The 25,259-nt window shown below is 45.9% G+C and overlaps 1 protein-coding gene across 5 annotated transcripts in view; it reads right to left on the bottom strand.

The window, feature by feature from the left end:
* Adamts17 (a disintegrin-like and metallopeptidase (reprolysin type) with thrombospondin type 1 motif, 17) overlaps nt 1-25,259 on the bottom strand; it is a 313,473-nt gene that overhangs the window by 278,236 nt on the left and 9,978 nt on the right. For all 5 annotated transcript variants that reach the window (XM_030242472.1, XM_006540842.4, XM_006540843.4 and 2 more), the window contains exon 3: nt 25,064-25,229. Coding sequence is in view for 4 of the 5 variants with exons in the window: in XM_006540842.4 (XP_006540905.1) it covers nt 25,064-25,229 (166 nt within the window). In the remaining variant the exon portion in view is untranslated. The remainder of the gene's footprint in view (nt 1-25,063; nt 25,230-25,259) is intronic.

Genomic DNA, 25,259 nt, shown 5'->3' with positions numbered 1-25,259 from the left:
TGTCAAGGAAGGGTAGACCTTGAGCTTTCCCTTGTGTACAAAGAAGAACCCAGAACCCTATCTTCTCCCAAATCCCTCTTCACTTCTGCATGTAAATATTCTGTAACCCCCAGGTATGGTTTATAATGAGAGGGCAGCACTTGGCATTTCATGCCACACCCCTTATTAAGACCATGTGGTCTTTTCTGCTCACCGTGTAGTCAGGTAATCCCTCCTAAGAGCAGGGATTCTAGGCAGATGTCATCACTTCCACCAGCCCTTAATTCCATAACGGCGTCATTGAGGTGAGACTCACAGGCCAAGCAAGCAATTCACACAGGGATATTATTTGGTGGCTCATGGGACTGTAGAGCCACCCTACCCTGAACAGCTTGTGTCCCCTAACAAACCCCACACACTCCTTGTTGTTCCCTGCCTTCCTCCACTCTACCCTAACAAATCATTAATATCCATTCAGTCTGAACACTTTTTCTGATTCCTAGCACTTCACGTAAGTATGTCGTGTGTTCTGGCTGGCTTCTTTACTCACAGACCGACTGCAAAGCTTGCCTGGATATGGAGCACATATCCATCCATGGATGGTTTCCTTTTTCTTTAATGGCCAAGTAAGGTCCCAGCCACAAATATACTTACTCTAGCTACCATTTACATGTAGATAGGCATTTGATTTGTTCCCTTTTTTTCCTCCATGAACAATACCACTCAGAATTGATGTGTAAATTTTTATAATGCACGTTTTCAAGTCTCCCGGAGGACTTGAATTAGAAATGGGTTAGAAATGGGGTGGCTGGGTTCTATCACAATTTCAAAACTTTTAATAAACTTCCACACTTTCTCTAAGATGGTTATGCTATTTCAGATTCCTAGCAGCAGCATATGAAGGCTTTCATTCTCTGAACCCTGTCAACACTCATTAGTGGCCTTCTTTTTTTAATTATAACCTAGTTGTTCTATGAGTAGTTGCGAAGTGTCTCCGGGTGATTTTGATTTAAATTTCCCTGGTGGCCCTTAGTGCTCAGCATCTTATATATTGATTGACTGTCTGTATTTTATCCTTTGTAGAGTCATTTGAGCTCTTTGCTCGTGTGTGTGTGTGTGTGTGTGTGTGTGTGTGTACATGCCTGCACTTTACTACAGACAAACTTGCCACTGGGATTACAAGCTTGTGCCACAATATTCAGCTTTTTAAAAATTAATGCATAGGTTCTGAGGAGGGAACTGGTGTCCTTGAGCTTGGGAGATGAACGCCATATTGACTGGGTTACCTCTCCAGCCCTTTCTTTGCTGGCTTGTAAGAACTGAACTGTCTTTTTATTACTGAGCAGTTGGAATTCTTCAGGCATCTTAACGGGCACATTCGTTATCAGATACATTAGAGGTCTTTGGCCAGCTGTGGGGTTATAATCACTTATAATAAAGATGTATTTATGTACATGAGTGTGTAGCCTAAATGAGCTTATCTGCATCACATGCATGCAGATGCTCAAAGGGGTCAGCAGAGGGTGTTGGATCCCCTGGAACTGGAATTACAGTCACATGTGAGCTGTCCTAGCTCAAATGTCACTTCATTCTCTCACTGCCTGTGGAATAATATGGCTAAGGGGGGAAGTTAGGGATTGCAAAACACATTATGAACATCAGTGGCCAGAGCCCCTCCAGAAATCTGACCCAAGAAGAAAGACTGACACAACTATCTATGCCAAGTAAAGGGTAGTTTTACCCCCTTGTCTCCTTGTTTTGGGGACCACACCCAATATAATTATCTATAACCAGCCCAACCTAATGGTATCACTGCTATAGGAACAGAAGAAAGGACTATACATTAACAAATATATTAATAGGCCCCAGGATATACACAGGACACAAGTAGGACCATTCACACCCTCTTAGGAAGTCTGATGTGACTGGCTCACAGGTACCAAAAACCACACAAGCTGCAACTTCCAGGCTCCATGTATTAGTCCATCTCCTGTGAGCACAACAAACTACACCAAAGCTGGGTATCTTATAAAGAAAATAGATCTAAAGGGTTTCTCCTCTGGGAAAGAGTTCACTGAATATGGAATCATAATGGTATAAACACACATAAAGAGAAATAGATCACTTGATGAAAGATAAAGCCAGAACAAGACCAGGATGCCATGAGGACTACCTAATTCCTCTTCATGTCCTGGTCACCATTAAGTCCCACCTCTTAAAAGTTTCACCACCAACACTGACACACTAAAAACCCTTGAGGGATAGGAACGCAGAGGGAAAGCACCCTGAACCATAGAAGGCCATCTTTGCTGCTAGAGAGTAAAGCCAACATGGGGGGAATCAGGCAGACAAAGCAAGAGAAGCAAACCTCCACGTTACTGCAAACCCCAGGTCCAGCCATGCTTAGAGCTCCCTAACAGATTTTCCACTTGAGTCTTAACCTCCCATGCATCTCTCCTCAAGACACTCCTTCATGCTTATCCAGCTACGGCAGGAATCACGGTTTCACAGGTGGAGCCAGCTGAACACTCGAGAGAGCGGAATCAGGGACGGGGTGTCATGTGGGTGGCCTGGTGCCATGTGTGTGGCTGGCACCCCTGTGTCCATGTGGACCAGCATGCGGTGGGAGCACCCACAGGCCCCCTGCACAGAGGCTGTACCCCTAGCTGTGGAAGAAAGCTGTCAGTCCGCCAGCTGTCATGGGGCCATGCATACTTGAGACAGCCACACTGGGAAAGAATCTTGTTCGTACATAAAGGTGTCCCACTCTGAGCCCCAGACTCGGAAATCTGATTTACACGGTTATAATTCTGTATGGAAGGGGAAAAAAATACAATAATCGACGGACAAGCACACTCTGAACAGCTGGTTCCGATCCTGCCAAAAGCCCCTCCCCTCTGTGGGAGGGTTCCAGATTGCTTTTAAATGGTAAATTCATCTACTTAATTTAAAGTTTGGTTCGCTTTACAAAAATCTCACTTTATAAACAACTGTTCAGCAGCATCTATTTTGGAAAGCATCACAGCCATGTAGAAGCTGCCACCCCTCCCCCGCACCCCACCCCACCCCACCCCCCGCCCCCGACAGCTCACACACATGCTGCACAAGAGCCTTACAGTGGAGCCTCGTCAGAAGGTTATTATAAAGCATTTTATTTTATCTGGCATCCAGAAATGATGTGTAGCCGTCTGGAACACAGGCCAACGGCTGCCTGTCATGGCCAGCTGTGAGAGAAACAGGAGAAAGACACTTGTGAATCTCAGAAGCCCTCAGAGAGAAGCTAGGGACAGATGCCATGGGTTGTGAGCTGGTGGAACCCTCAGGTCCCCTGAGGAGAATGTCACAGACACTCTCCCTGACAGTCCTTTAATACACTGCGTTCCCACCATGACTTGAGTGGTTCCTGTCTCCTGTGCTTTTTTTCCTAACTACACTCCCTTTTTGGGTAGCTAGTGGTGTAGTAAGACTCCAAGTAACTGCTCTTTAATATGCTCCAAGCTGGATGTTCTTCAAGAAGTCTCTACTGTCCACACTGGAATGGGGGGGGGGTGGGAGGGGGGAAGAAAAAGTCATGGGAAAGGAAAACAGAAATCCAGGCAGGGCCTCCAGCTTCATTCACTCTGGCTGCTTCTCTGGGTTACTTTCTCAACAAGGGAAGTTTGGCCCAACCTTTGAAGAGGCCAGTCTTGGGGATACAAGGACGTGGCTCCCACTCACCTGGGCACACCTTGGATACATGCTGTCCTGCTCATCTATGGTAAGGAAACTGGGCTATAGACACTACCTCTGTCCTTATGTCCTCATAAGTCACAGTGTCCCCTAAGCCAGTGGCTCTTTAGCCCTGACAGTAAGCAGGGCAATCTGCTTGTGGTGGGAACCTGTCTCAACATTGACGTCCCAAGCAAGGCTATGTTCCCAACTCCCAGTCCAGCTTCAACTGTGCCTGGAATGTGTACACCAACAGAATGTCCCCCCTGCCATTCTTGCTCGCTGGCCCTCCGCCACTGCCTGTGACATCAAACAGCCCCATCTTGAAGGCCCCACAAACTCTTCAAAGGTTACTCAGGAGTGTGTGATGAAGCCAGGACTGACACTGGCCCCTAAGATCCGCTGGCCTGATAGCCATGGAGCCCACCCCGCCTCCCACACCCATTCACACTAGGTTTTCAAAGTGTGACAAGGAGCCAGGTGTGTAGACAAAATATAAAGGGTAAATGTGACAAAGCCACCCCTTCTCTGGAACACTTTCATGTATATATTCTGTCTCAGAAACAGGGAGATAATACACAGAATATATAAAGAACTCAAAAAGTAAATACCAAAATAGCAAACGATTCAATCAGCAAAGGGGCCAATGAATTGAACAAGAAGAAGCACCCAATAAACACATGAAAAAGTGCTTAAAATCTTTCGCTGTCAGGAAATTACAACAACCTTGTAAATCAAAACAACATTGTTATCCTATATGACTGTAGTCAGAGTGACTTATTAAAACAAACAAACAACAAGTGTTGCCAAGGACTCTGGGAAAAGATGTTATTATTCACTGCTGGTGGCAATAGAAGTTAGAGCAGCCACGGTCCCTCAAAGTCTAAAACTAGAACTTCCATGTGCTCCAGCCAGACACGCAAAACATCCAGTTGCCCTACAACAGACATCCCTGAACAACCTTGTTTACTGTGGCACTATTCAACACACCCAAGATGTGGTATTGTGTGTGTGGCCTGGGTCTGGTGCCCACCAGTGCATGAACAGAGCAAGAAAATGAGGTTCTCACATACAATGGGGCATTAGTCAGCCATAAAGAACAACATCATGCCATTTTCAGGCAAACAGATGAGACCAGAGATTATCATGCTAAGTGAGATAAGCCAGATCAGAAGGATAAATACTGAATTTTTTTTCTTGTATGTGAAATCCTGGGGTGATGGGGATAACATGATAGGGGGATTATTAGAAGTATATTGGGGAGAAGTTGGAGGGATGAAAGAAGAAAGAAAGAAGAAAACGGAGGGATGATATCTACAAAATGCATTCTACACACACGTGTGATGTCATTATGAAACCCTTTGCACAGCCAGTGGATACGTGCTAATAATGCCCACAGAGCAGCCCTGTCCTCACCTTGGTCAAAGACCTTTCTGCAGTGGGCAGCAGTTCATATGGCAGAGACTGGTCACTTATCAGTCTGATGAAAACAAGTGGCTGCTGAGTGCCAGCCCTAGGGTGGGTAGGACACGGCCATTGCACTCATGAGTTAACAACTGAGCTGGCTTGCACACAAGCAGGCCCACCAGCATTGCCTCGTGGATGAAGGAAAAGCTAGTGAGGGCCCGCCTCCTGGCTGATAAGCAGTTAATAGAAGCTGGGGATAGGAGAGACATTTTATTTCCTTCAGTGGTGTGGTCATGTCTATGTGGCTCACACTCCAGTAACTACCACCCACCATGCTCACGCAAACACCCTCAATGATCTCAGTGGATCCTTTTCTAAAAGATATGAAAGAAGGAGAAGAATTTGCTGGGAGGCAGAGGAGGAGGAGGAGGAGAAAAGGAGGAAGCAGGGGTTCAGAGAGAATGGAAGGGAGACAAGAGAGCCATGGAGTGATGATCAAAACATTCCATACACATGAAACTGTCGAAAAATAAAATTTAAAAATGTACATGAGGTTGTGCCTATATGCTAGCAATATATACTAGTATATATTTGTATATTACTAGTCTAGTATACTAGTAATAAAGAGAGGGGTGTTATGATTGCATGTTTGTGTACATGCATACACACACACACATGACATGAATGACAGCAGTGTTAAGATAGGAGAAACAAGAAAGACAGAGGGGAGATGATTCCCTGACAAGAGACAGTGAAGCCCCAAGGACAAGCAAACACAGTGGCTAGGCTGTCGGCTCACTGCTGGAACACACAGGTTTATACTGAAGGAGGCAGTTTGTCAAACAGAGGCAGACCAACCAGGCCCATGACAGGACAGCCGGGCCCTGGTGTGCCATGAACACTCAACTCCAACAGGATGATTAACTGTGTCGCAGAAAAGAAACCAATGGGCCAAACGTGACTCAGATGACACCCTGGAGGGCAGAGCAGGCCCACAGCCCTGTTGACTATCATCCCCAAACACAGAGTCTCCTTCACCATAGTGAAGTCAGCCTTCATGGTGGGTCAACAGTTTGCATTTTAGGGATAAGTTGTAGTTCTATAAACCACGAAGGCCCAGAAGACACACCCTAACAGGGTGCTGACAGGACCCCGTTTCATAAGTCCCATCTCTAAGTGATGGCTATTTCCTTAGAAAGGAGGATCCATCCTCTAAGTGCAGCCAAGACAGGAGGTGCCCCCCAAGGCAGATGCAGAAGAGCCCTGTGTCCCTTTACAGTTGGGTCTGGGATCTGGCCACCCCTCGGCCAAAGCCGGCCACCAATGATGCCTGGCATTTTCTGCTCCAGCGGACGGGAACACACGGCTTTATTGGGTTTCCCCTATGTCTCATTCTCTAACTCTGCTCAGACCCAGTGACAGGGATTTGATCTATGGCTCACTCATGGGTTGAGGAAGGCAGGGCTCCTTCAGCCCGGAGGCAGTTTGTGCAACCCCACCAGAGTTCCAGCCAGTGAATTCCCTGTCTGGTTGTGCACAAGAAATTGCCCGTTGCTTAGGAAGAAGGCTGTGCAAAATGAGCCCACTTCATCTGCGGCTGGAAATCGCCCAACAAAACTGGGCAGCAGCTGTCCCGATGAGACTTTTTTTTTTTTTTCTGGGATTTTCCATGAGAAATTAGTGTACTGAAAAAGCTAGACTTCTTTGCAGAAGGGGGAGGGATATGCAACCTAAAGCCACTTTTTTTTAAGTCCATTACTCTTGCCCCTGCCTCGGGTGGACTTTCTGGCTTGAGGCCTCCTGCTGGGAGGGAAGCCCTGCTACACTCCTTTGCTTGGTCACACATTCTCTCTTCTGCTCTTGTCTGTTCTCTCCCTCGGAGGGAACATGAATGCTGCTGATTCAAAAATCAGACACTTCAAGGAGAGCTGGTAGGAACTTTGCCCACCCCCCACTGCTGTCTGGAACACCAAACGAGTACGTAGGCCATACATGTACCAGCCTCCTGGACCAGGCATTCTGAGGGGCCACAACCCTCCTCCAGTCTCACAGAGGACCAGCTGCCAGAAGTGTCTGAGCCACCTGGACAGCTCCGGCCAGTGCTCACTTTAAATAATAAACCATGCATTTTTTTGATCCGTCTGCAGCGCCAGGCAGATTTTCCTATTTAAGCTGGAGGCCTTCTCTGCTTTGAGTTACTAAAGTGGGATGGGTGTGAGTTGCATAAGAGCCCAGAGGAGAACCGGGGAGAGATGGCATAGCTGCTTGCCCAGCTCCTCTGTTTGGCAGAATGGTGTGTGGGAAAAAAGGGTTCAGGGGCAGCCATAAAAAATGGCATGGTGCTCTGTCTCATTGTCTCCGTGTTGATATTTCAGCCTCTCTCTCAAGACAGAGTATTAGCAATGTCCGAGACGGAAGCATTATGCTTGTCCCCCGGTGGTATCGTCGTGTTCTGGGCGGAAACACGCTGAACAGATATGAAAGGAGAAGTTACTTTGTGCTGGCAGGAAGGTGGGAGTAACAAACGAATGCCTTTCTGGGTTGCATGAGGCTTTCTAAAGTTGCCTATGTCCTAATGTCCAAAACTCATGGAACTAGTATCTTGCGTGGGGACAGGGACTCGGCAGATGTCATTTTAGAACCCTGAGGCAGGTGGAAGGGCATTCAGTTACAGAAGAGAGCCAGCAGAGGGACGCAGCGTGAGAAATGTCACTGGTTGTGGAGCTGGAGGAAGCAGAGAGGGACTGTGAGCCAAGGATTGTGGTAGCTGGATGAGGTGAGGGAACAGATTCCGTTCGTTCACAGAGCATCCAGCATCTTGCTGACATCCAGTGCAAATGATTTTAGACTTCTGACCTCCCAGACTGGAAGAGAACTGTCTGTGTTATTTTAGGCGACTGAGTCTGTGGTATAGCAGCCATAGGAAAGTGATGCCTGAGTGGCTGAGTGTGGCCCCCAAGCCAGCGTGTCCTGGACACAGCTGAGATGATGAACAGCAGACAACGAAGTCCGATGCTCAGGAGACAGACAAAGCATCCAGGCTTTCCAGAACACCAAGGAAGGCTGTCAGGGTGGACCTGCTAGATAAGCAAGCAGTACCTCACTTGGGCCGCCAAACCCAAGAGCAGTACAAAGATGGACCAAAAAGGTCTCTCCCTGGCTAAAAGGTCTGCCTTGAACATACGAAGACCGTGTGACCAGAACGTCTTCAACCTTGTTTGAATCTCATTAAAGCAAGAATGACTTCCTAATACATCAAGTACAAGAGGAACTTTATGCACCTCTCTGGGAAAGGTTGGGTGACGATGTAAGGATGTAAGGAAAACATCACATAGTAGAAGTGTTTCCATGGAAACACAAAGGTAAGCAGGTCGGCTTTAATGAAAGGAGGAAAGTTCAAAGGAATCCCAGTCACAAAGAGTGCCATGTTGGGATGGCTCCGGGAGGGACTGGACCAAACCAACCTTTGCAGACCAGACGGCTTGTGTGATTCATAAACTGTCCCAGAACACTGAAGAAAAGTCCACATTTTTATAGAGCCAGTGTCATGTCAATGTCCAAAGTGAGACAGACAGACAGACAGACAGACACACACACACATTCACAGATACATAGATATACACAGTCACAGATAAACACACTTTCACAGACACATACATACATCTAAATTATGGATGTAGAATATTCAGGTAAAACTCTGGCAAGCAAAAATCTACCATCAGTTGAAGGAAATAATAAACTAAACCCAGTGGGATCTTTTTTTCCCAGGACTTTCAGGTTGGTATATTAGGAAACCATTGACATAATAGACCACATTAATACATCTAAGGGGAAAACCATATGCATGTCTACATAATGCTCTAAAAGCCATCGGAAAATACAATAGCCATGTCTAATTTCTAACAATTACACGCTCACTGGCCAAGTCTGAGGTAGTTTGAGCATCACAGTAAATACATATAAGTGAGGATTTGTGGAATAAAAGGAGTCAACAAGTCCACACAAATGTAAATCCCTAAGTCATGGAGGAGAGAAAGAAGCCCTCCTTACAGGAGGACAACAGCTGAAAGAGTGGGAGAGGAGCTGGGCCTCTGAGAGTCAGCGTTTCAAAGCTTCACGGGAACACAGGGAAGACCAGAGAGACGACAATGCTGGTGTGAGGGAGAGCTGGAGCAGAATCCGATACCTGTGATATCTATATCATCTCGAAATTCCTCCAAGCTCCTGGAAAACTGCATATGGAAAGACTGAAACTTGACCTGTGTTAACCTCGAAACTCAAACTTCACCCAGCACTGAATGTAGTCAGACTGCCAGTGCCTACAGTAAGACCCACCCAGGAGAACACAGAATCTTTCCCATAACTCTTGCCAATACAATTATGATGAAACACCAGACAAAAGTAAACCTGCAGATATCCTTGTGTTGGCTAGTCTTATGCCACTTGACATAGTATAGAGTTATCTGAAAGGAGGGAACATCAATTGAGAAAAATGTCTCTGTAAGACTGGGCTGCAGGCAGGCCTGTTGAGCATTTTCTTAATTAGTGAATGATACGGTTGGGCCTAGCCCATTGTGGGTGGTGTCATCCCTAGGCTGGGAGTCCTGGATTCTATAAGAAAGCAGGCTGAGCAAGTCATGGGGGAGCAAGTCAGTAAGCAGCATCCCTCCAGGGCTTCTACATCAACTCCTACCTCAGGTTTCTTTCCTGTTTGAGTTTCTAACCTGACTTCCTTCAGTGATGTAGATACAGAAGCTAAATAAACCCTTTCCTCCCGACTTGCTTCGGGTCATGATATTTCATTGCAGTGATAGTAACTCTAAGCAAGACATCCCATATTACCATATTATCATTTCTGGAGAGAGAGAAAGAGAGAGAGAGAGAGAGAGAGAGAGAGAGAGAGAGAGAGAGAGAGAGAGATTAAATATCTAGAAAAACAAACACTAAGGAGCTGACCCAGATTGGAGACGAGTAGGGAGACATGACACTCAAACACAAGGTGCGAATCTAAGCTGAATTGTGGGGCTAGCAAGATGGCTTCATGACTGAAAGCACTTGCCATGAAGGCCTGGTGACTTGGGTGTGAGCTGGGAACCCACTGTGACAGGAGAGGAACAAGAACCAGCTCCTAAATGCTGTCCTCGGATGTCCTCCATGCACACACATAACATGCCAACACTCGGGCATATATGTCATACACACATGCATGCATTTGCAGTGAACGGCACCGTGGTTTACTGCCACGGTGAGAATGAGCTTCCAGAAGTGTATAGACCGTGCAGATGAAGGTGGACAGGGGGTCTGCAGATTGCCTGCCAGCAACTCAGAGAAAGTACATGAGGAAGGGTAGTGCACTAGCTTGCTTTCATTTCTGGGATAAATTGCTGACCTTAACAAACTTAGAGAAAGGGCGGGCTCATTTGGCCAATAAGGTTACAGCCCATGCATCAACCCAAGGGCAGACACCTGAACACAGGAACCTAAGCGGGGACCATGAAGGAACACTGCTCGCTGGCTTGCTTCCAGGTTCATGTTCAGCAACCTTTCTTATAGAGCCCAGGCCAACCTGCCAACGGGAGGCACAACTCACAGTGGGCTGACCCCCGCCCCTATGTCAGCTAGCAATTAAGAAAATGCCCCAGGGGCATCTGATGGAGGCAAGCCTTGGGTTGAGGTTACTCTCAGGTGCCATTAGGTTTGTTTCAAGTTGACAGACAAAGCTAACCAAGGCAGGTTTTAAATAGAAAGATTGGGAGGGTGGCAGGAAGGGGATCAACACATAAGCAATTGGGGAAAATATCAGTTGGTGGGTTGGGGCAGTGGGTGTGCTAATGCTCTTTGCAACTCTACCAAAATAAGAAGCAGACGTGAAGTAAAGGGGAGAGCATAGAGAGAGGGCACACTGAGAGACTAGGACTTTGAGTCCAGTGCCTGGAAAGTATTGGGTAAGAACCTTTGGGGTCTGGCTGGTAGGGGCAGGCATGCCATGGGTCACAGGCAGCCTCTGTGGTCAATGCTAAGCTGGGCAGCTGAATGCCGGATGTATGACAGCGACAGACATAGGAGGAGATAGCATGGGGCTGTTACAGGGTGGAAAGGTGTCAGGCATATCAAGGCAGCCAAAGGAAGTACAGAGGGCCTGGGGATGCAGCTCAGTGGGGGAAGGTTTGCCTAGCGGATGCTCATCCCTCTGTCCAATCCAAACACAAGGGAGAAAAAACGTGAAGACATCCCAGCTTTGTGAAACTTGTGTAGACATCTTGGCTTAGTGATCCTCTAGAGACAGGGGAGAAGAGGATGGGAATAGAGCAGAGCACCCAGGACAAGGGCATTTTAAACCAAGGATAGAGAAGTAAGGAAGCCCTGTTGCTAGGAGACAGAACAAAACCCACACAGGTTCTGTCTGATGCAAGGGCAGAAACCAGCGGAAGTTTCTATTCAATCTCAGAGTCATGGCAGAACTATTAAAGGTGCTGAGGCTATGGAGAGGGATACAGGATGGGCCAGAAGGCAGTCAGGCAATGGACAACATTCCATCAAGGCTCCAGGTACCAGTCTCAGACCATGAAGCAACCTACCATCAATTCAGAATGAACAGAAGACAGCCCACATCTGAATACCATCGTTTCCTGGTAGAGTCTGAGCTATCAGACTGGGGGGCTACAGTCCCTTTACCCATCCCGACCAACACTTCTGGGAATCAGAAACTCCTTCCAACCAAGACTCCCCAAATCTTGATTGCAACTTCTTTCCTAGCACAGAGAGCCACCAGCTCTGAAAAAGCCCATCAGCACTCACCCAATCTGCCAGTGCCTGTATCTTTGACTTCCCAGATTTCGGAACTCCAAGAAACAGATGTCCTCTCTACTACTCATAAGCTACATAGCTTATAACATTTTGTAATAGCAGACAGACAGAAAGGGCTAAAACAACACTTTAGCAAATGCAAAGTAAAAAAGGCAAAATTTTCAGGTATTAGAAATGTAAAGAAATGTCACACCCAGAACAGTGAGTGAGTGGGGTGTGATCTGAAGAATCTATCTGCTGCGGGGCTGGAGAGATAGCTCAGCAGTTAAGAGCACTGACTGCTCTTTCAGAGGTCTTGAGTTCAATTCCCAGCAACCACATGGTGGCTCCCAACCATCTGTAATGGAATCCAATGCCCTCTTCTGGTGTGTCTGAAGACAGCTACAGTGTACTCATAAAATAAATAAATCTTTAAAAGAAAAGAAAAAGAAAAAGAAAAGAATCCATCAGCTGAAAGGTTCAAATACTTGTGCCAAGACAGTGAGAAGCCATTGTTTGTTATGTTGTCCAGTGGCAAGGACCAGTGAGGATGTGTGACATCAGTCAGCAGCCTCAAGAAATTCATAAGTAATTACTCAAAAAAGACATCATATGACTAGGCTCAGATGCGGTTCGGTGATAAGAGGTAAAAGAAAGCTGAAATAAGACACCATGAGAGATGGAACTGGAGAGAAAGAGAACTTTGAGACATACAGAATTGTTCAAATCAAAACCCCAAGGAAAGACCAAATAGTTTAGATCCAGTGAGGGAGAAATCTACTGATCTAGGGAACCAATGGGAAAGAGCTCTCCAGAATACAGAATATAAAGATGACTGAGGACATTTAAAAAAAAAAAAAAGTCAGGTGGAGAGCATCATGGGGCTCAGCAGCAGAGGGACCAAGCTTGGCTTCAGCACCCACATAGACTCAGCAGTTCCAGTGGATCTGATGCTCTCTGACGACCCCAGTGGGCACCAGGCACACATGGGGTACACAGGTATACATTCAGGCAACACACTCATCCATATGAAATAAATGATCCTTTAAAAAAATAAAAGGAGAAAACAAAAGGCAGTATATATCACACTGAGCAGGTGGTACTGTTGGTGGTGTGCTTGCCCGCCACGCAGGAGCTCTGGTACAGTCCCCAGCTCGGCCATAGAGTGGGTGTGAGCCTGTTTCAACAGCAACATAAAGGAATATCATTTGAATTGTGAACAAACCCCAATTCAGGATTCTCTCTGTTCAGCGGTAAGGGAATATTTTTGTATTTATGGTGTCAGTGATATTGAGTTCCTTTATACCATATTAAATTTTGTTTTCTATTTCATGTACCACGTTTTTTCTCTGCTTGTGTGGTAGTAGTATCACTGCTGCCCCTTCTATTAGTTTGGCCAGGTTTTCCCTCCTCCCTCCTCCCTCCACTAGCAATGCATTATGTCAGTGTTGTGGTTGTTACCTTTAGATCACACGCACACAATATCACACATACACACAAGCACACACACTCACACACGAAATACGTCAGGCATTCTCAAAATAACGAGAACAGGATAACTTTGAGCGAATGAACACTGTTCGCAGAAATTAGAGAATATACATTTTAACACATACACACACCCACACCAAAACCAAACAAACAAACAAATAAAAAACAACCCACCCACCACATTTATTAAAACAAAAATGCCAGGGCTGGAAAAATGGCTCAGATGGTAAAGGCACAGCTACCCAGCCTGACAACCTGGGTTTGAATCCTAGGACTCACATGAGAGAAGAGAATCAACAACCCAAGTCCCCAAGTTGTCCTCTGACCTCTATAAGTCATGGCATATGTCCACACACACACAGAAGAAACACATGGTTTTATAATCTATTTTCTAGATTAAGACACACACACAGGGCAGGTGGGGAGAGAAAGAAGGAAGGAGAGAGGGAGAGTAAGAGGGAGAGAGAGATTTGGAAATCAAACCAAATCTATAAGATTTAAGAATCCATGGTATATGAAAGACAGTGTGGCCAAGAGGCTTCTTGGGACCCCAACCTCCAGCAGACAACTCCAAGCTTGAATAAAATGTAAAGGCCCACAACACAGGAAGGCATCAGAAAACGGGCAATGTAGAAAGATTCTGGGGAAGTCAACACAGGGTCAGAGAGAACAGCATAGGAGGGGGTAGAGAAGGCTTATGTGGTGTGTGCTGAGAGCCTATAGTCCTTGCAACCTACAGGGCCAGAGGACAAAATGAGGTCAACCCCTGACCAGTCACTATGGAGAAGTTTCACCCTATATGGACAGTCTGGCAGCTCAGTATAGAGGAACCGAAGGGCGTATGAGAACGCCTTGTGCAAACCTACTCTTTTACAGCCCAATCAGAAGTGTAAACGGAACGACAGCAGGATATATGAGACATGGATGAGAGGAGGCTTCTGGGGGATAAAGATTTAATTAAGGATGGGGTGGTTAATTGATAGAGTGGGCTTGGGTGGCGCTTACAATACAAAGGATGTGCTTTAAAAAGCCTAATAGAAACCCACTAGTTAGTAAGCGAATTTTAAAATATAATTCTTCAAAAGGAATTTGAATGAAGGTACCCTGCATGGATACACAATATACTACCAGAAGACATGGGCTATTAAATAAAAATTGCAGTGCCAGGCATGTACCTCCCTATGACTTACTGGGCACAGAAGCCCCAGGGGCTCCGAAGCAATACAGGCTATCACCACTGCTCTTGGTTAGCCACCAGAGCACGTGGTAAGACAACACAAAGTTTGGCTGCAGGACATAGAGAAATCCATTTCAAATCAGTCAGGAAAACTCCTCCTTGCTAGCCAGCTTCCACAGTGCCAGAAGGTTCTATCCGGTCTGCTGGGGGAGAAAAGACATCCCTGCATGTGACAACACCGACCCTCCAAGTACGAATCACCTATGTATGCAATAGTGGCGTGATAGCTATGAGCCAATCGGCTGTTTTCTGATTGGGTTTCAGGCCTGCTCCATAGAAAGTAATCTGTGCCTGATGCTGTAAACCTGAACAAACAGGCATGGCTAGCAAGGTCAGGGGCCCTAGAGTGGGACCTATTAGTATTTAGCTAAATGGTCCTCTGATAAATTGCCTTCAAATCATGTTTATAGTCACAGTCCTGAGCTGCTTTTGGATTCAGTTAGAGATGCTTTTCGCGGTGCAGTCTGTGCAAATCCGAGTCAATGCACTGACTTGTAGCTGATCAAGGTGCTGAGAATGAATGACTGTGGGTACTCAGTCCTAGGTGGAGCATCTTTATCTCACTGTCATGGAGGCTCGGGGAACACGGTGAAGAGGGAAGCATAAAAGCACGTGAAGAGGCGGGGACTGGGAAGGAGTACTTTCTCCTGGATCAGACCTGGCTACTCCTCTCAGGAACGCATAGGATGTGTGGTTCTCTGCACAAGTTCAAGCCAGCTGAACCTGCAGCTTGGAGAGGAACTTATAAGACCCCACCTCTTACTGAAGAATGATTGGGAGTGAATGGCTACCCAGGGAGTGAGAATAATAATTCTCAGTGGTAACTGGTAAATTATCCATGCTTCAGTAGGTACTCCTACACGTACCCACACATGGGAAGTACTAATTGGACTTACTTGGCGACGTACGGAAGTATCCTTTGGAGCTAGACAGATGGCTCAGCAATTAAAAGCATCAGCTACTGTCCAGAGAATCTGTTTGAGCCTCAGCACCCTCATGGCAGTGTGTGTAACTCCAGTTTCAATAGGGTTGACACTCTCTTCTCGCTTTCAAATGTACCAGGCATGGATGTACATACAGACATATATGCAAGCAAAATACACATATGCATAAAGTAAACTTCATTTTTTAAATGTTTTTTAAAGGACTCTCCTCTGAACCAGACTGCATCTTCATGATTCAGCTGTGCCTGCTAGCAAGAGATTATCACAACCAGGCATGCTAACCGCTGCCTTTCCGTCATCAAAGGAGGTTGTGAGGAGGGCCACTGGAACCCTCCCTGGAGTAGCCAGCTACTCCTCCCAGTCAGTTATATGTAAGCCTATCCTAATTGCAAGTGGCCTCTGGGAGGCTGGGGAGGACCAGGCAGGGGGCTCCATGGACGGAGCTATAGGAAAGCTATCATCCGTACAAGGCGCAGACTCTCCAGTGTGGCTGCTTTAGAGTAAGTAGCCCTTTCTTCTGCTTGCAACTCTCACCCAGTCTTTGTAAGCAATCCTTAATAAGCACCTTGGTTTCCCAGGATGAACTTAGACGGACTCAAACTTTGGTTTGTAATTGGAACCTTATGAGGCCAAGGGTAGGTTAGATATTGCTTAGACACACCCCCTCGCTGGCAGAAAATCCTCTATTTTAAAAAAGAGGGGAGGAAGACATGAAGCCGGGGAGTGGAGTGTGTGTTGGGGCGAAATGAGGGAGTGTCAGAAGAGGGAAATGGGCGTGGCTATGACCCTATTTTATTGTATACATGTGTCACATTCTCAAAGAACACATTTTTGAAATTGTTTAAAGAACTAACTGAGGTTTGAGCTGCCACCCAAGATACACATGTTGTAATCTGAGTCCAGTAAAACTGTTTCTACTAAGACATTCTCCAGAGGAACAGAACCCGATGTCTCCACAATACGATGTTTACAACATCCAGAGCACAATCCAAAATTACTTGACATGCCAAGAATTGGGAGCATGTGACCTACTTTCAAGAGGAAAAGACAATGGATAGGAAACCAAATGTCCCAGATGTTAGGGTAGCACGCAGGAACGCTCAAGTAGCAATTATCACCATGCCCAAGGATTTGAAGGAAAATGTGCTCGTGATGGACGAAAAGACTAAAATCCTCGGCAGAGATACGGGGACTACGAAAAAGACTGAAAAAAAAAAATGTCACATGAGCATGCTCTCCAGTCACTATACACAGAATTCTAAATCATCATTTTAAATGGCTAAGAATCTGTACGGGTTATAGTCTAAGTGGGTTATAAGAATACCATGTGTTGTGGTCATTTGAGCTACTATGGGAGAAAGCCATTCCTTCAAACCCAGTAGACCCATCTCTAAATTCTTAACCACTCTATTGTACTGTTTCTCTAATAAGCAAACAAATAAACATACAAACCCTTGTGGCAACTGGAGAGCATTTAGAACTGGGTACTAAGAACAGTACATGTCAGAAGCTGTCTGCAGCTAAAAGTGAGCTAAAAGCAAAATGCACCATCTCAAATATGCAAATTAAAATGACTAACGAGCCAGCTGGCTCACACATGAATCCTAGCATTCAAGAAAGAGATTAGAGGCAGGAGCATAACCAGTTCAAAGCCAGTCATGGAGACATAGAAAGTTCCATGTCAGCCTAGGATATTTAATAAGACCTATCCCAAGAGGGAAAAATAAAAAGATTTTGAAAGATAAAAATTTAATTCAATAGGTATTCTGAAAGAAATGAAGGAGAAATCAACAGGACTAAAAAGAGTATTTTTTCAAAAGGCAAGAAGGCAGGCAGGCAGGAAGGAAAAGAGGGCTCAGTACTGAGAACAAATATAGGGTCAAAGTTGGGGTGCTAGCACTCAGGTAACAGACAGACATCTTGTATACTCTGATAACTCCAGACCCAAGACTGAGGCAAAGGCAGGGCTTGCTGGCTTCCAATCTAGTTGAGAGAATGCAAGCCCTCGACTCAGAAAAAGGGACCCTGCTTCTAAAAGAATAGGTGGAGAATGACAGAGGAAGATGCCTGGCATGCTCTCATGGCCTCTATACACACACACACACACACACACACACACACACACAAAAGACACACACACATACGTATACACACATATACACACAAAAAGATGCACACATATATATACACACACGCATACAAAGATACACACATACATGTATACACACATATACACACATACATATACACATATATACATATACATACACACATATACACACACAAAGACACACACAGACACATGCTTGCATAAGCATACTCACACATATCCACACATGTGCAAGAAGGTATACTAACACAGGCACACATACAAAGGTATGTCTTAACACATACGTGCATAAATAAATCTTTAATTATCTAAATAAATCAAATAAAAATAAATAGAGCCAGACATGATGGCATGTGCCTATGGTACCAACTGCCCTGGAAGCTGAGACAGGAGGATCATGTGAGCCCCAGAGTGCCAGACTAGCTAGGGCAATACACTGAGACATTTGAACACAGAATAAACTGACAACACATAGAAAAATCAAACAATTATCATAACTTATCAATTGAAGAAATAGAAAGTAAAAGGCAGTAGGGGAGAGAAAGCCAATGCCTTGCAGACATTCGTAGGCGAGCTTCTGCAGTGGCTCCAATGGGCTTCACTTGCATCCATCAGCACTGATAAGGCTGGAAGCTGTTACTGTGAGTGCTAAATGTAAGCTGCCCAATGTGAAAGCATTTACGCAGGCTTTAAACATGGAAACTACAACACGCGGCGCGCACTCTGTAAGAGAGTGGGATGTGAAGGAGCCACTTCAGCATCGCATGGCAGCTTCTTCTGGAGAGCATGTCCGAGCAGAGTATGAGGGCCGTGAACATTCACTTCTCCATGAAACAACTGCACCCAGACATTAGCACAGCAAATGCTCCGAGAGCAGCTCTCTGGTTTTGGTTCAGGGCGGTGGTGGTGTCTGTGCCTGATGTTCCAATACTAAAATTAAATTGCACTCTCTTTGTTTATTTCCTTAGTCTCCTATCCCCAACCAGGCTGGAAGGGACCAGAGGGCTAGTGAGGGGAAAACTTAAGCCTGGGACCTACCTTCAGGGGAACATTTCAATCTTGAAAAACAAAACCTTGGGTTTTGTTTGTTTTGTTTTATTTTGTCCACAAAACAAAATTTACTTCTGAGAAGGATGTCAGGAACAACTGTAGCCATGGGAACCTCTGGGTCCCCACTCAGTGCTCTGGGGAAGCCCCTCCCTGGCCTGAATCTAGAACCAGGACACTGGAGCAATGGTGTCTTGACAATGAAGAATGAGCATATAGATAATCCAACCATGGTCGGTGCAGAAATGGCCAATTGTTTACTAGTGTCTAAGTGCCAGTACACACTGACTGGGTACTCCTGAGAGCTCAGGAAGACACCGTTCTGTCATAGAAGAGGGAAAAGAAGGCCAGAGAGGCTGTTGTTCCAAACTTGTCCGAGATCTCCAAAGGAAACATGGAGGAAGTGACATGCCAACCATGGTATCTGCACTTACACTTCTTTCTCAGCCAGGCACCATGAGATGCCCTTAGCTGCATCTCTCAGCAGTGGAAGTGGTACCAACCCCATCACCGGCACTGTTGGCCAACAACTGGGAGAAGCAGGCAAGACGGCCATCATCATTTCTGTACAGAATGGTAAACTGCATGTTGTGGTAATCTCCATGTTCCAGATGAGAAAAAAAGAAAACAGAGGCCGGGAGGAGCTCAATTGTTTCCTGTCCCCAAATCCCCAAGTTCCAACCCCCCACTGCCTCACATGAAGTCACTAAAGAGGGTCCCTAAGAAGACATGCAGTAGGGAGACAGGCATTTAAGAACTAAGGAGAAAGGTCTGCAACAACTGTGCCTCTCAGAGCCTCAGAAAGACCATCCTGGCCAACCCCTGACCTTGGACTTCTAGCCTCCACAACTGGGGAAAGTTTTAAGCCCCACTTCAGTGACATTTTGTTATAGAAGTCCCAGCAGCCTGAGACAGAGGTGCACTAAGATAAGTCTCACTAAAGGGAACCAGAATTGAGCTTCTGACTCAAGTCTTCCTTCTGTTTCTTGTGGCATAATAATTATCAAACATTAGTATCTGCAATTAGTGGTTCACAGAAAAACATCTTGCAAATTATATGCAAATAGGTATATCAAATACTGAGTTGGAGAAACTCAAAGTAGCAGTTTAATTCCATTTTTGGAATATGTATTGTAATGGGATATCTGCATATTTGCATGCGTGTGGATACATGTGGAGGAGTATACAAGCATGTCTACATATGTGAGTGTGCAGGCCAGAAGTGACATAGGGTAGCTTCCCCAGTCGCCCTCCTCCTTATATCTGAGGCAGGATCTCTCACTTGAACCCAGAGCTCATCAATACAGCTGGTCTCACAGGTTACCATGAACATCCTACATCATCAGCTTGGGTGCTGGGGATAAACTTCCACCCCTCATTCTTGCATGACAAAGGCTTTGCCTGCTGAGCCACCTCCCCGTCTCTCCATCCATTTCTTACTGCAGATAAGATACAGAACATGAAAGACCACTATTCCCAACAATGAACACTGGGCAAAATCAGAGAAAAATCATATACATTGTCTATTTACCATTATTATTTATTATTATTATTTTATTATAATAAAACCTCACCAATGAGTTAACATCTCAAAGTCAAGTCCAGCGGTTGTTCTCAACCTTCCTAATGCTGAGACCCTTCGACACAGTTCCTCATGTTGTGGTGACTCCAACCATCAAATTACTTTCTTTGCTACTTCATAACTGTAATTTTGCTACAGCTATGAATTGTACTGTAAAAATTTGGTATTGATGATGACCTTAGGCAACCCAGTGAAAGGGTCCTTCAGTCCCCCAGGCTGAGAACCACTGGTCTAGAGGAAGCCATCTCAGAGGAGTTAGCCCTTCCTAAGTGAGTGAGAACCAGCTCAGCCTTCTCCCTGGTGGATGAGAGGAGCTGATCAGCTTAAATTATTCACTGTGGAAACAGGAAAGAATCCGCCATATATCAACTGTGGAGCTGGAAAGCTGGCTTAGGCCAAGGTAGGATGCCATATAAATCTACGCTACCATACATTAGCCTAGAGCGTGGTGGTTTGCAGGAAGTCAGGCCAGGGACAGCAGGCAGAGTAGTAGCCCACAGTCACCTGGGGAATAGGATCGATACTCTTCCTGAAGCAGATATGATCGATTCTGACTCCACATAGTTGAATGCAGTGGCAAACTGACAGTAATGCAAGCTGGCCTTCCTCAAATCTCAATCAGAAGAAGGCCTTACCCCCATTGGAGCTGCCTTTGTCAGCTGACACGGATTGCTGAGAACAAAGAAATTACATAAAGATTAGGTCAAGCGAAACCTGAAGCCCAGCCATCAACCCTGTAAGCTCAGGCCAATGTTTTAGTATTTGAGCCAGTTTGATCACCTTTGTTTCTAACTAATGAATCTTCGTTGAGATAAAGCCCAAGCCCTGGCCAGCTATGTATAAATACCATATATATGCAGGATTAGACATGCAAATTTTTATACCAATTAGCAATATAAAATTTCTAAAAAGTTGTGCTATCTTCTAGACACTCATCAAAAATGACTTTTATTACTATGCGTGCACCAGACAATACTAGAAAAGGTTCACAAAGAAATGATAAGAACTTTGTAAACATCCCTCAGCGCTGTGAAGCCCCCACTCTGGAGCAAATCTATATTCTAATGAGCTCACAGTTGCTCAAAACGGTGCTGGAATCCCTCTTCTCAAAATACCACTGTGAACTAATGTCTGTCTTGACTTCTGCCGCCTTCATGCGACACTGACGACGGCGAGGAAGTCAAGCAGGCACAGAAGAAAAGACAAAGCAGGGAGGCTGTTCAATTGTAAAGTTCACAGAGCATGTCCACGTGTCTGAAGTACCATTCCAGCTCTCGAAAATAGCCAAAGGCCTTCATGATGGTACCCCGAATAAAAAAGTCTGCAGATTCCATATTTTCTTGCCATATTGAAAACTAGGAGTCTACTTCATGAAGAAATGCCTAAAGGGTGAAGAATCAGCCCCTGCCTTTACCAGGAGCCCACTAGGGTTTCCCCAAGCCCAACAGTATCTCTGGGAAGGAGGCTCTTCCTCCTGCCTGCCGGTGACCACTGGCTGTATTGCTCCCTCTAGTTCCTCTCCTATCCAGACACAAGCTACTAGATAGTCACTGAAGCTCATGTCTCAGGTAGGTTCAGTGATTCAGGGTAGCCCTGTTAGATTCTCCTCACCCGAAGAAACCAGTCAGGCCAGTCTGGGGTCAAGTCTAAGAACCAAGCAGTAAAGAAAGGATCAATCTAGGTTCACTGTGGTGAAATCTATAGCCATTTATTTCATCTAGATAGACTCTGTTACTCTGGGAAGCTCAGATTAATCTGATCAACCTTCATAGAAAACGTCAAGAATGTTCTTTGCTGGTGTGCCAGGAAGTTATTTTTCTCCAAGTCCTAAAGCGCAGGGTTAGAAAAGCTAATCCAAATGAGAAAAGTCTTATTAGCTAAGTCCAATAAAAGGCCAACATCTTTCTCAACACAGCAGAGGCGTGGGCTAAGGATGTCACGCAAAACAGAAAGGAGCCAAAGGATGGTATACTTCTGTCTCCAGTGTCACGTCCCTACCCCAGACTGTAACCTGTGTCACATACCAGCACCTCAGAAGAAGCTGGTATAAGTCTTGAGGGAAATTTTCTCTGCAGCCTGCATAGCAGCAGTTAACTTAGTCTCTACCACATCTGCCCCACCCTGACTCCCCATTTTATTTCCTCCATTAATAGCTAAGCAGTCTCAGAATGTGTTCCAAAATTAGCTGTGAGCACAAAAACGCAAACACCAGCACCATTTGTTAATTGCTCAGCAATTCTGGTTGTTGTTCCCTCAAAGAGGATGGAAGCAGGTCATCAGATAAACATCCCATTAGCTCCCTGGCAGACATACTGGGCTGCGGGTCACAGACTGGCAGCTGATGGGTGCTCACTTGAGTGAGGCAAATAAAACCCATCTGCCCTTCACTTCACTGTGTGGCCCTACATGATGGCTCTCAGCTGAGAAAGCTCGCCCTCAATGGCCCACAGATGCAGCTTTCCCATTGGGTATTATTCTGTGGGATCATCCAACCTGCAGGCCACATGTGTGACAGAATAACTATGGATCTTCTGAACACACTTACAGATTGACATCAAATCCCAACATCAAAGGGCTGAGCATCCCTGCTGCTGGGTGAGGGAGTGTTGCATGGTCAGATGCTCAGGTCATGCTCCAGACCAGCTAAAGCAGGTAGATATGAGCAGTTGGCCAAACTCTCCAGGTGATGCTAACATACCACCAGGACCGAAAAAGAGCAGAGCAGAGTCGCAGCCTCTGAACCCATGTGCACAGCAGGTCAGCTGCAGACACCACACAAACATTGACAAACAATTAATAGCTGTTCTGATAATGAGGGGTGGGGGGAAAAATGGTCCAATGAAACTGACCTATAAAGTTCATACCCATGAGTCAAAAACCCCTGAATCCCATTAAAGGGCATTTTAGTGACTATTGATGTTTCACTGAGGTCTGTATTCCCAACATTTGTTGGAATGTGGGTGTGGACAGCAATTAAGAAAACCCCTGTAATTGGGGCAGCAGTCTCTCTCTGTGGACTCACTCATCCAGTTGGCTGCGACCCCTCCCTGCCACAGGCCAACAGCCTAAGAAGGGAAACAAACAACAATCCCAGGCCATGGCTGAGCTAGACTGCAAAGCAATCCTGATTTACTTCCAAGGAAACTAGAACACCAAACAGAGCCACAGGACACCTCTGTAGCTTTCCGATAAACTCTGAACAAGGAAAGCGGGACCCAGCCAGGAAGAAACACTACCTGAAGATGCGGATTCTCCCACTTGGCCAGGGAACGTTTTTCAGACACTCTGCTAGTAACACAACAGATATGCTTACATACCTGATAGCCCACAGTTGTTCAAATGGAGGTGTAGAATGGACCCAAACTTGATGTCACGTTTTTAAACACTGATACCCAAGTCACACCTCAGACCAATTAGCCCAGGATTTGAGAGAACCACTAAGTAAATGATACTGGGGGCAGGGTGTATATAAGCATGTTTTCAGTGTGTCTACATGTGTGTGTATGGGTGTATGTACATACGTGTGTGTGTGTGTGTGTGTGTGTGTGTGTGTGTGGATGCTGGAGGGCAACATCAGGCAACTTGTTCAGTCACTCCCTTACATTCTGAGACATTCTCTCACTGAACCAGGCACTCACCAATTCAGCAAGGGTAGCCCGGCAACTACACCCAGGAATCCACCTGTCCCTGCTCCCAGTGCTGGGATTACAGATGTGTTCCTCCATACCTGCTCTTTCTGTGGGTTCTAGGTCTTCATGATTGTGTGCCACGGACTTTACCAACTAAGTCATCTCCTCCTCCCCAACCCCTGTTCCCTAAATGGCACTTTTTCAGTGGTGGTTTTCACACCAGATCATGTATCTGAATCCCCGGTGACCGGACCCAGCTGTGGCCCTCTAGACACTGCCGGTCTGACGTGAGGCCAGAGGACATATGTACTGAAAAGTTTCCAGGTGATGTAGATGCTGCTGGCCTGGGTTGCCCTAACAACTTTCATTATAACTCCCATAACTCCAAGGCTGAGGACCAGCATACAAAAAAAAAAAAAAAAAAAAAAAGCAGGAAAGTTCAGAGGGGTCTCATCAGAGTAGGGAACATTGTATCCCAGCCATACTGCCCATCTGGTGCTTGGTATCTACTTGCTCCTGATGCTTAAAACTAAGGCTCTGAAGCCAGGCATAATAGTGCACACCTCTAATCCCAGCACTCAAGAGTAAGAGACAAAAGGATCCCTGAATTCAAGGCTAGCCTAGTCTATAAACCAAGTTCCAGGCCAGCCAGGGCTACACAGAGAAACCCTGACATGGAAAAACAGAACAGAGAACTAAGGCTCCATTCCAAGGCGATCCTGCGTTCCTTGCAGAAATAAAACTTTCTCAAAGGGCAGTTACGCATGAAATGTTAACACTACCATGCGCCAAAAGAAAATGGCTTTGGGGACAAGAGCACTGCTTCCAAAATATTCTCAGATGCCAGTAACACTGTTTCTATTAACAACAGATGATAAATGCAGCTGCCGCGGTCCTATAAGATTCTACCACCTGGCAACATTGTAGCCATCTTAACCTAAGCCCACAACTCTATGATGTTCATGCAGAAAGGAAATTGACTAATAAAAGCCTTCTTAGAATCATGGCCCTGACACCATGTGACACATGACTGTGTCAAGAAGGCAAGTCTTCACCTATGGCCTCAGCCCATGTGACCCACAGAGTGTCAGCTGTGGGGGGGGGGGGCTGCATTCCAACCCCTCCGCTGCTGACTAGACTCACCTGTCACTACTTTGCAGCGCTGCCTCGGTCCCTCCACCTCCGTAGCAGGGCTGGGGGTGGAGGCCCATTTGCGTCTGATCAGATGCTCTCTTCCAATGAATGGGCCCCCTGAGGAGTTGAGGGGCTGGATGAAAACTTGCTCCTGCTCAAGCTGGATGAGGCCAACCTGCCCAGAAAGGAGAAGACAAGACATTGG

This window comes from Mus musculus, chromosome 7 (assembly GCF_000001635.26).
Source record: "Mus musculus strain C57BL/6J chromosome 7, GRCm38.p6 C57BL/6J".
NCBI classification, from domain to species: Eukaryota; Metazoa; Chordata; class Mammalia; order Rodentia; family Muridae; genus Mus; species Mus musculus.
This window is presented reverse-complemented; position numbering and strand designations above follow the sequence as displayed.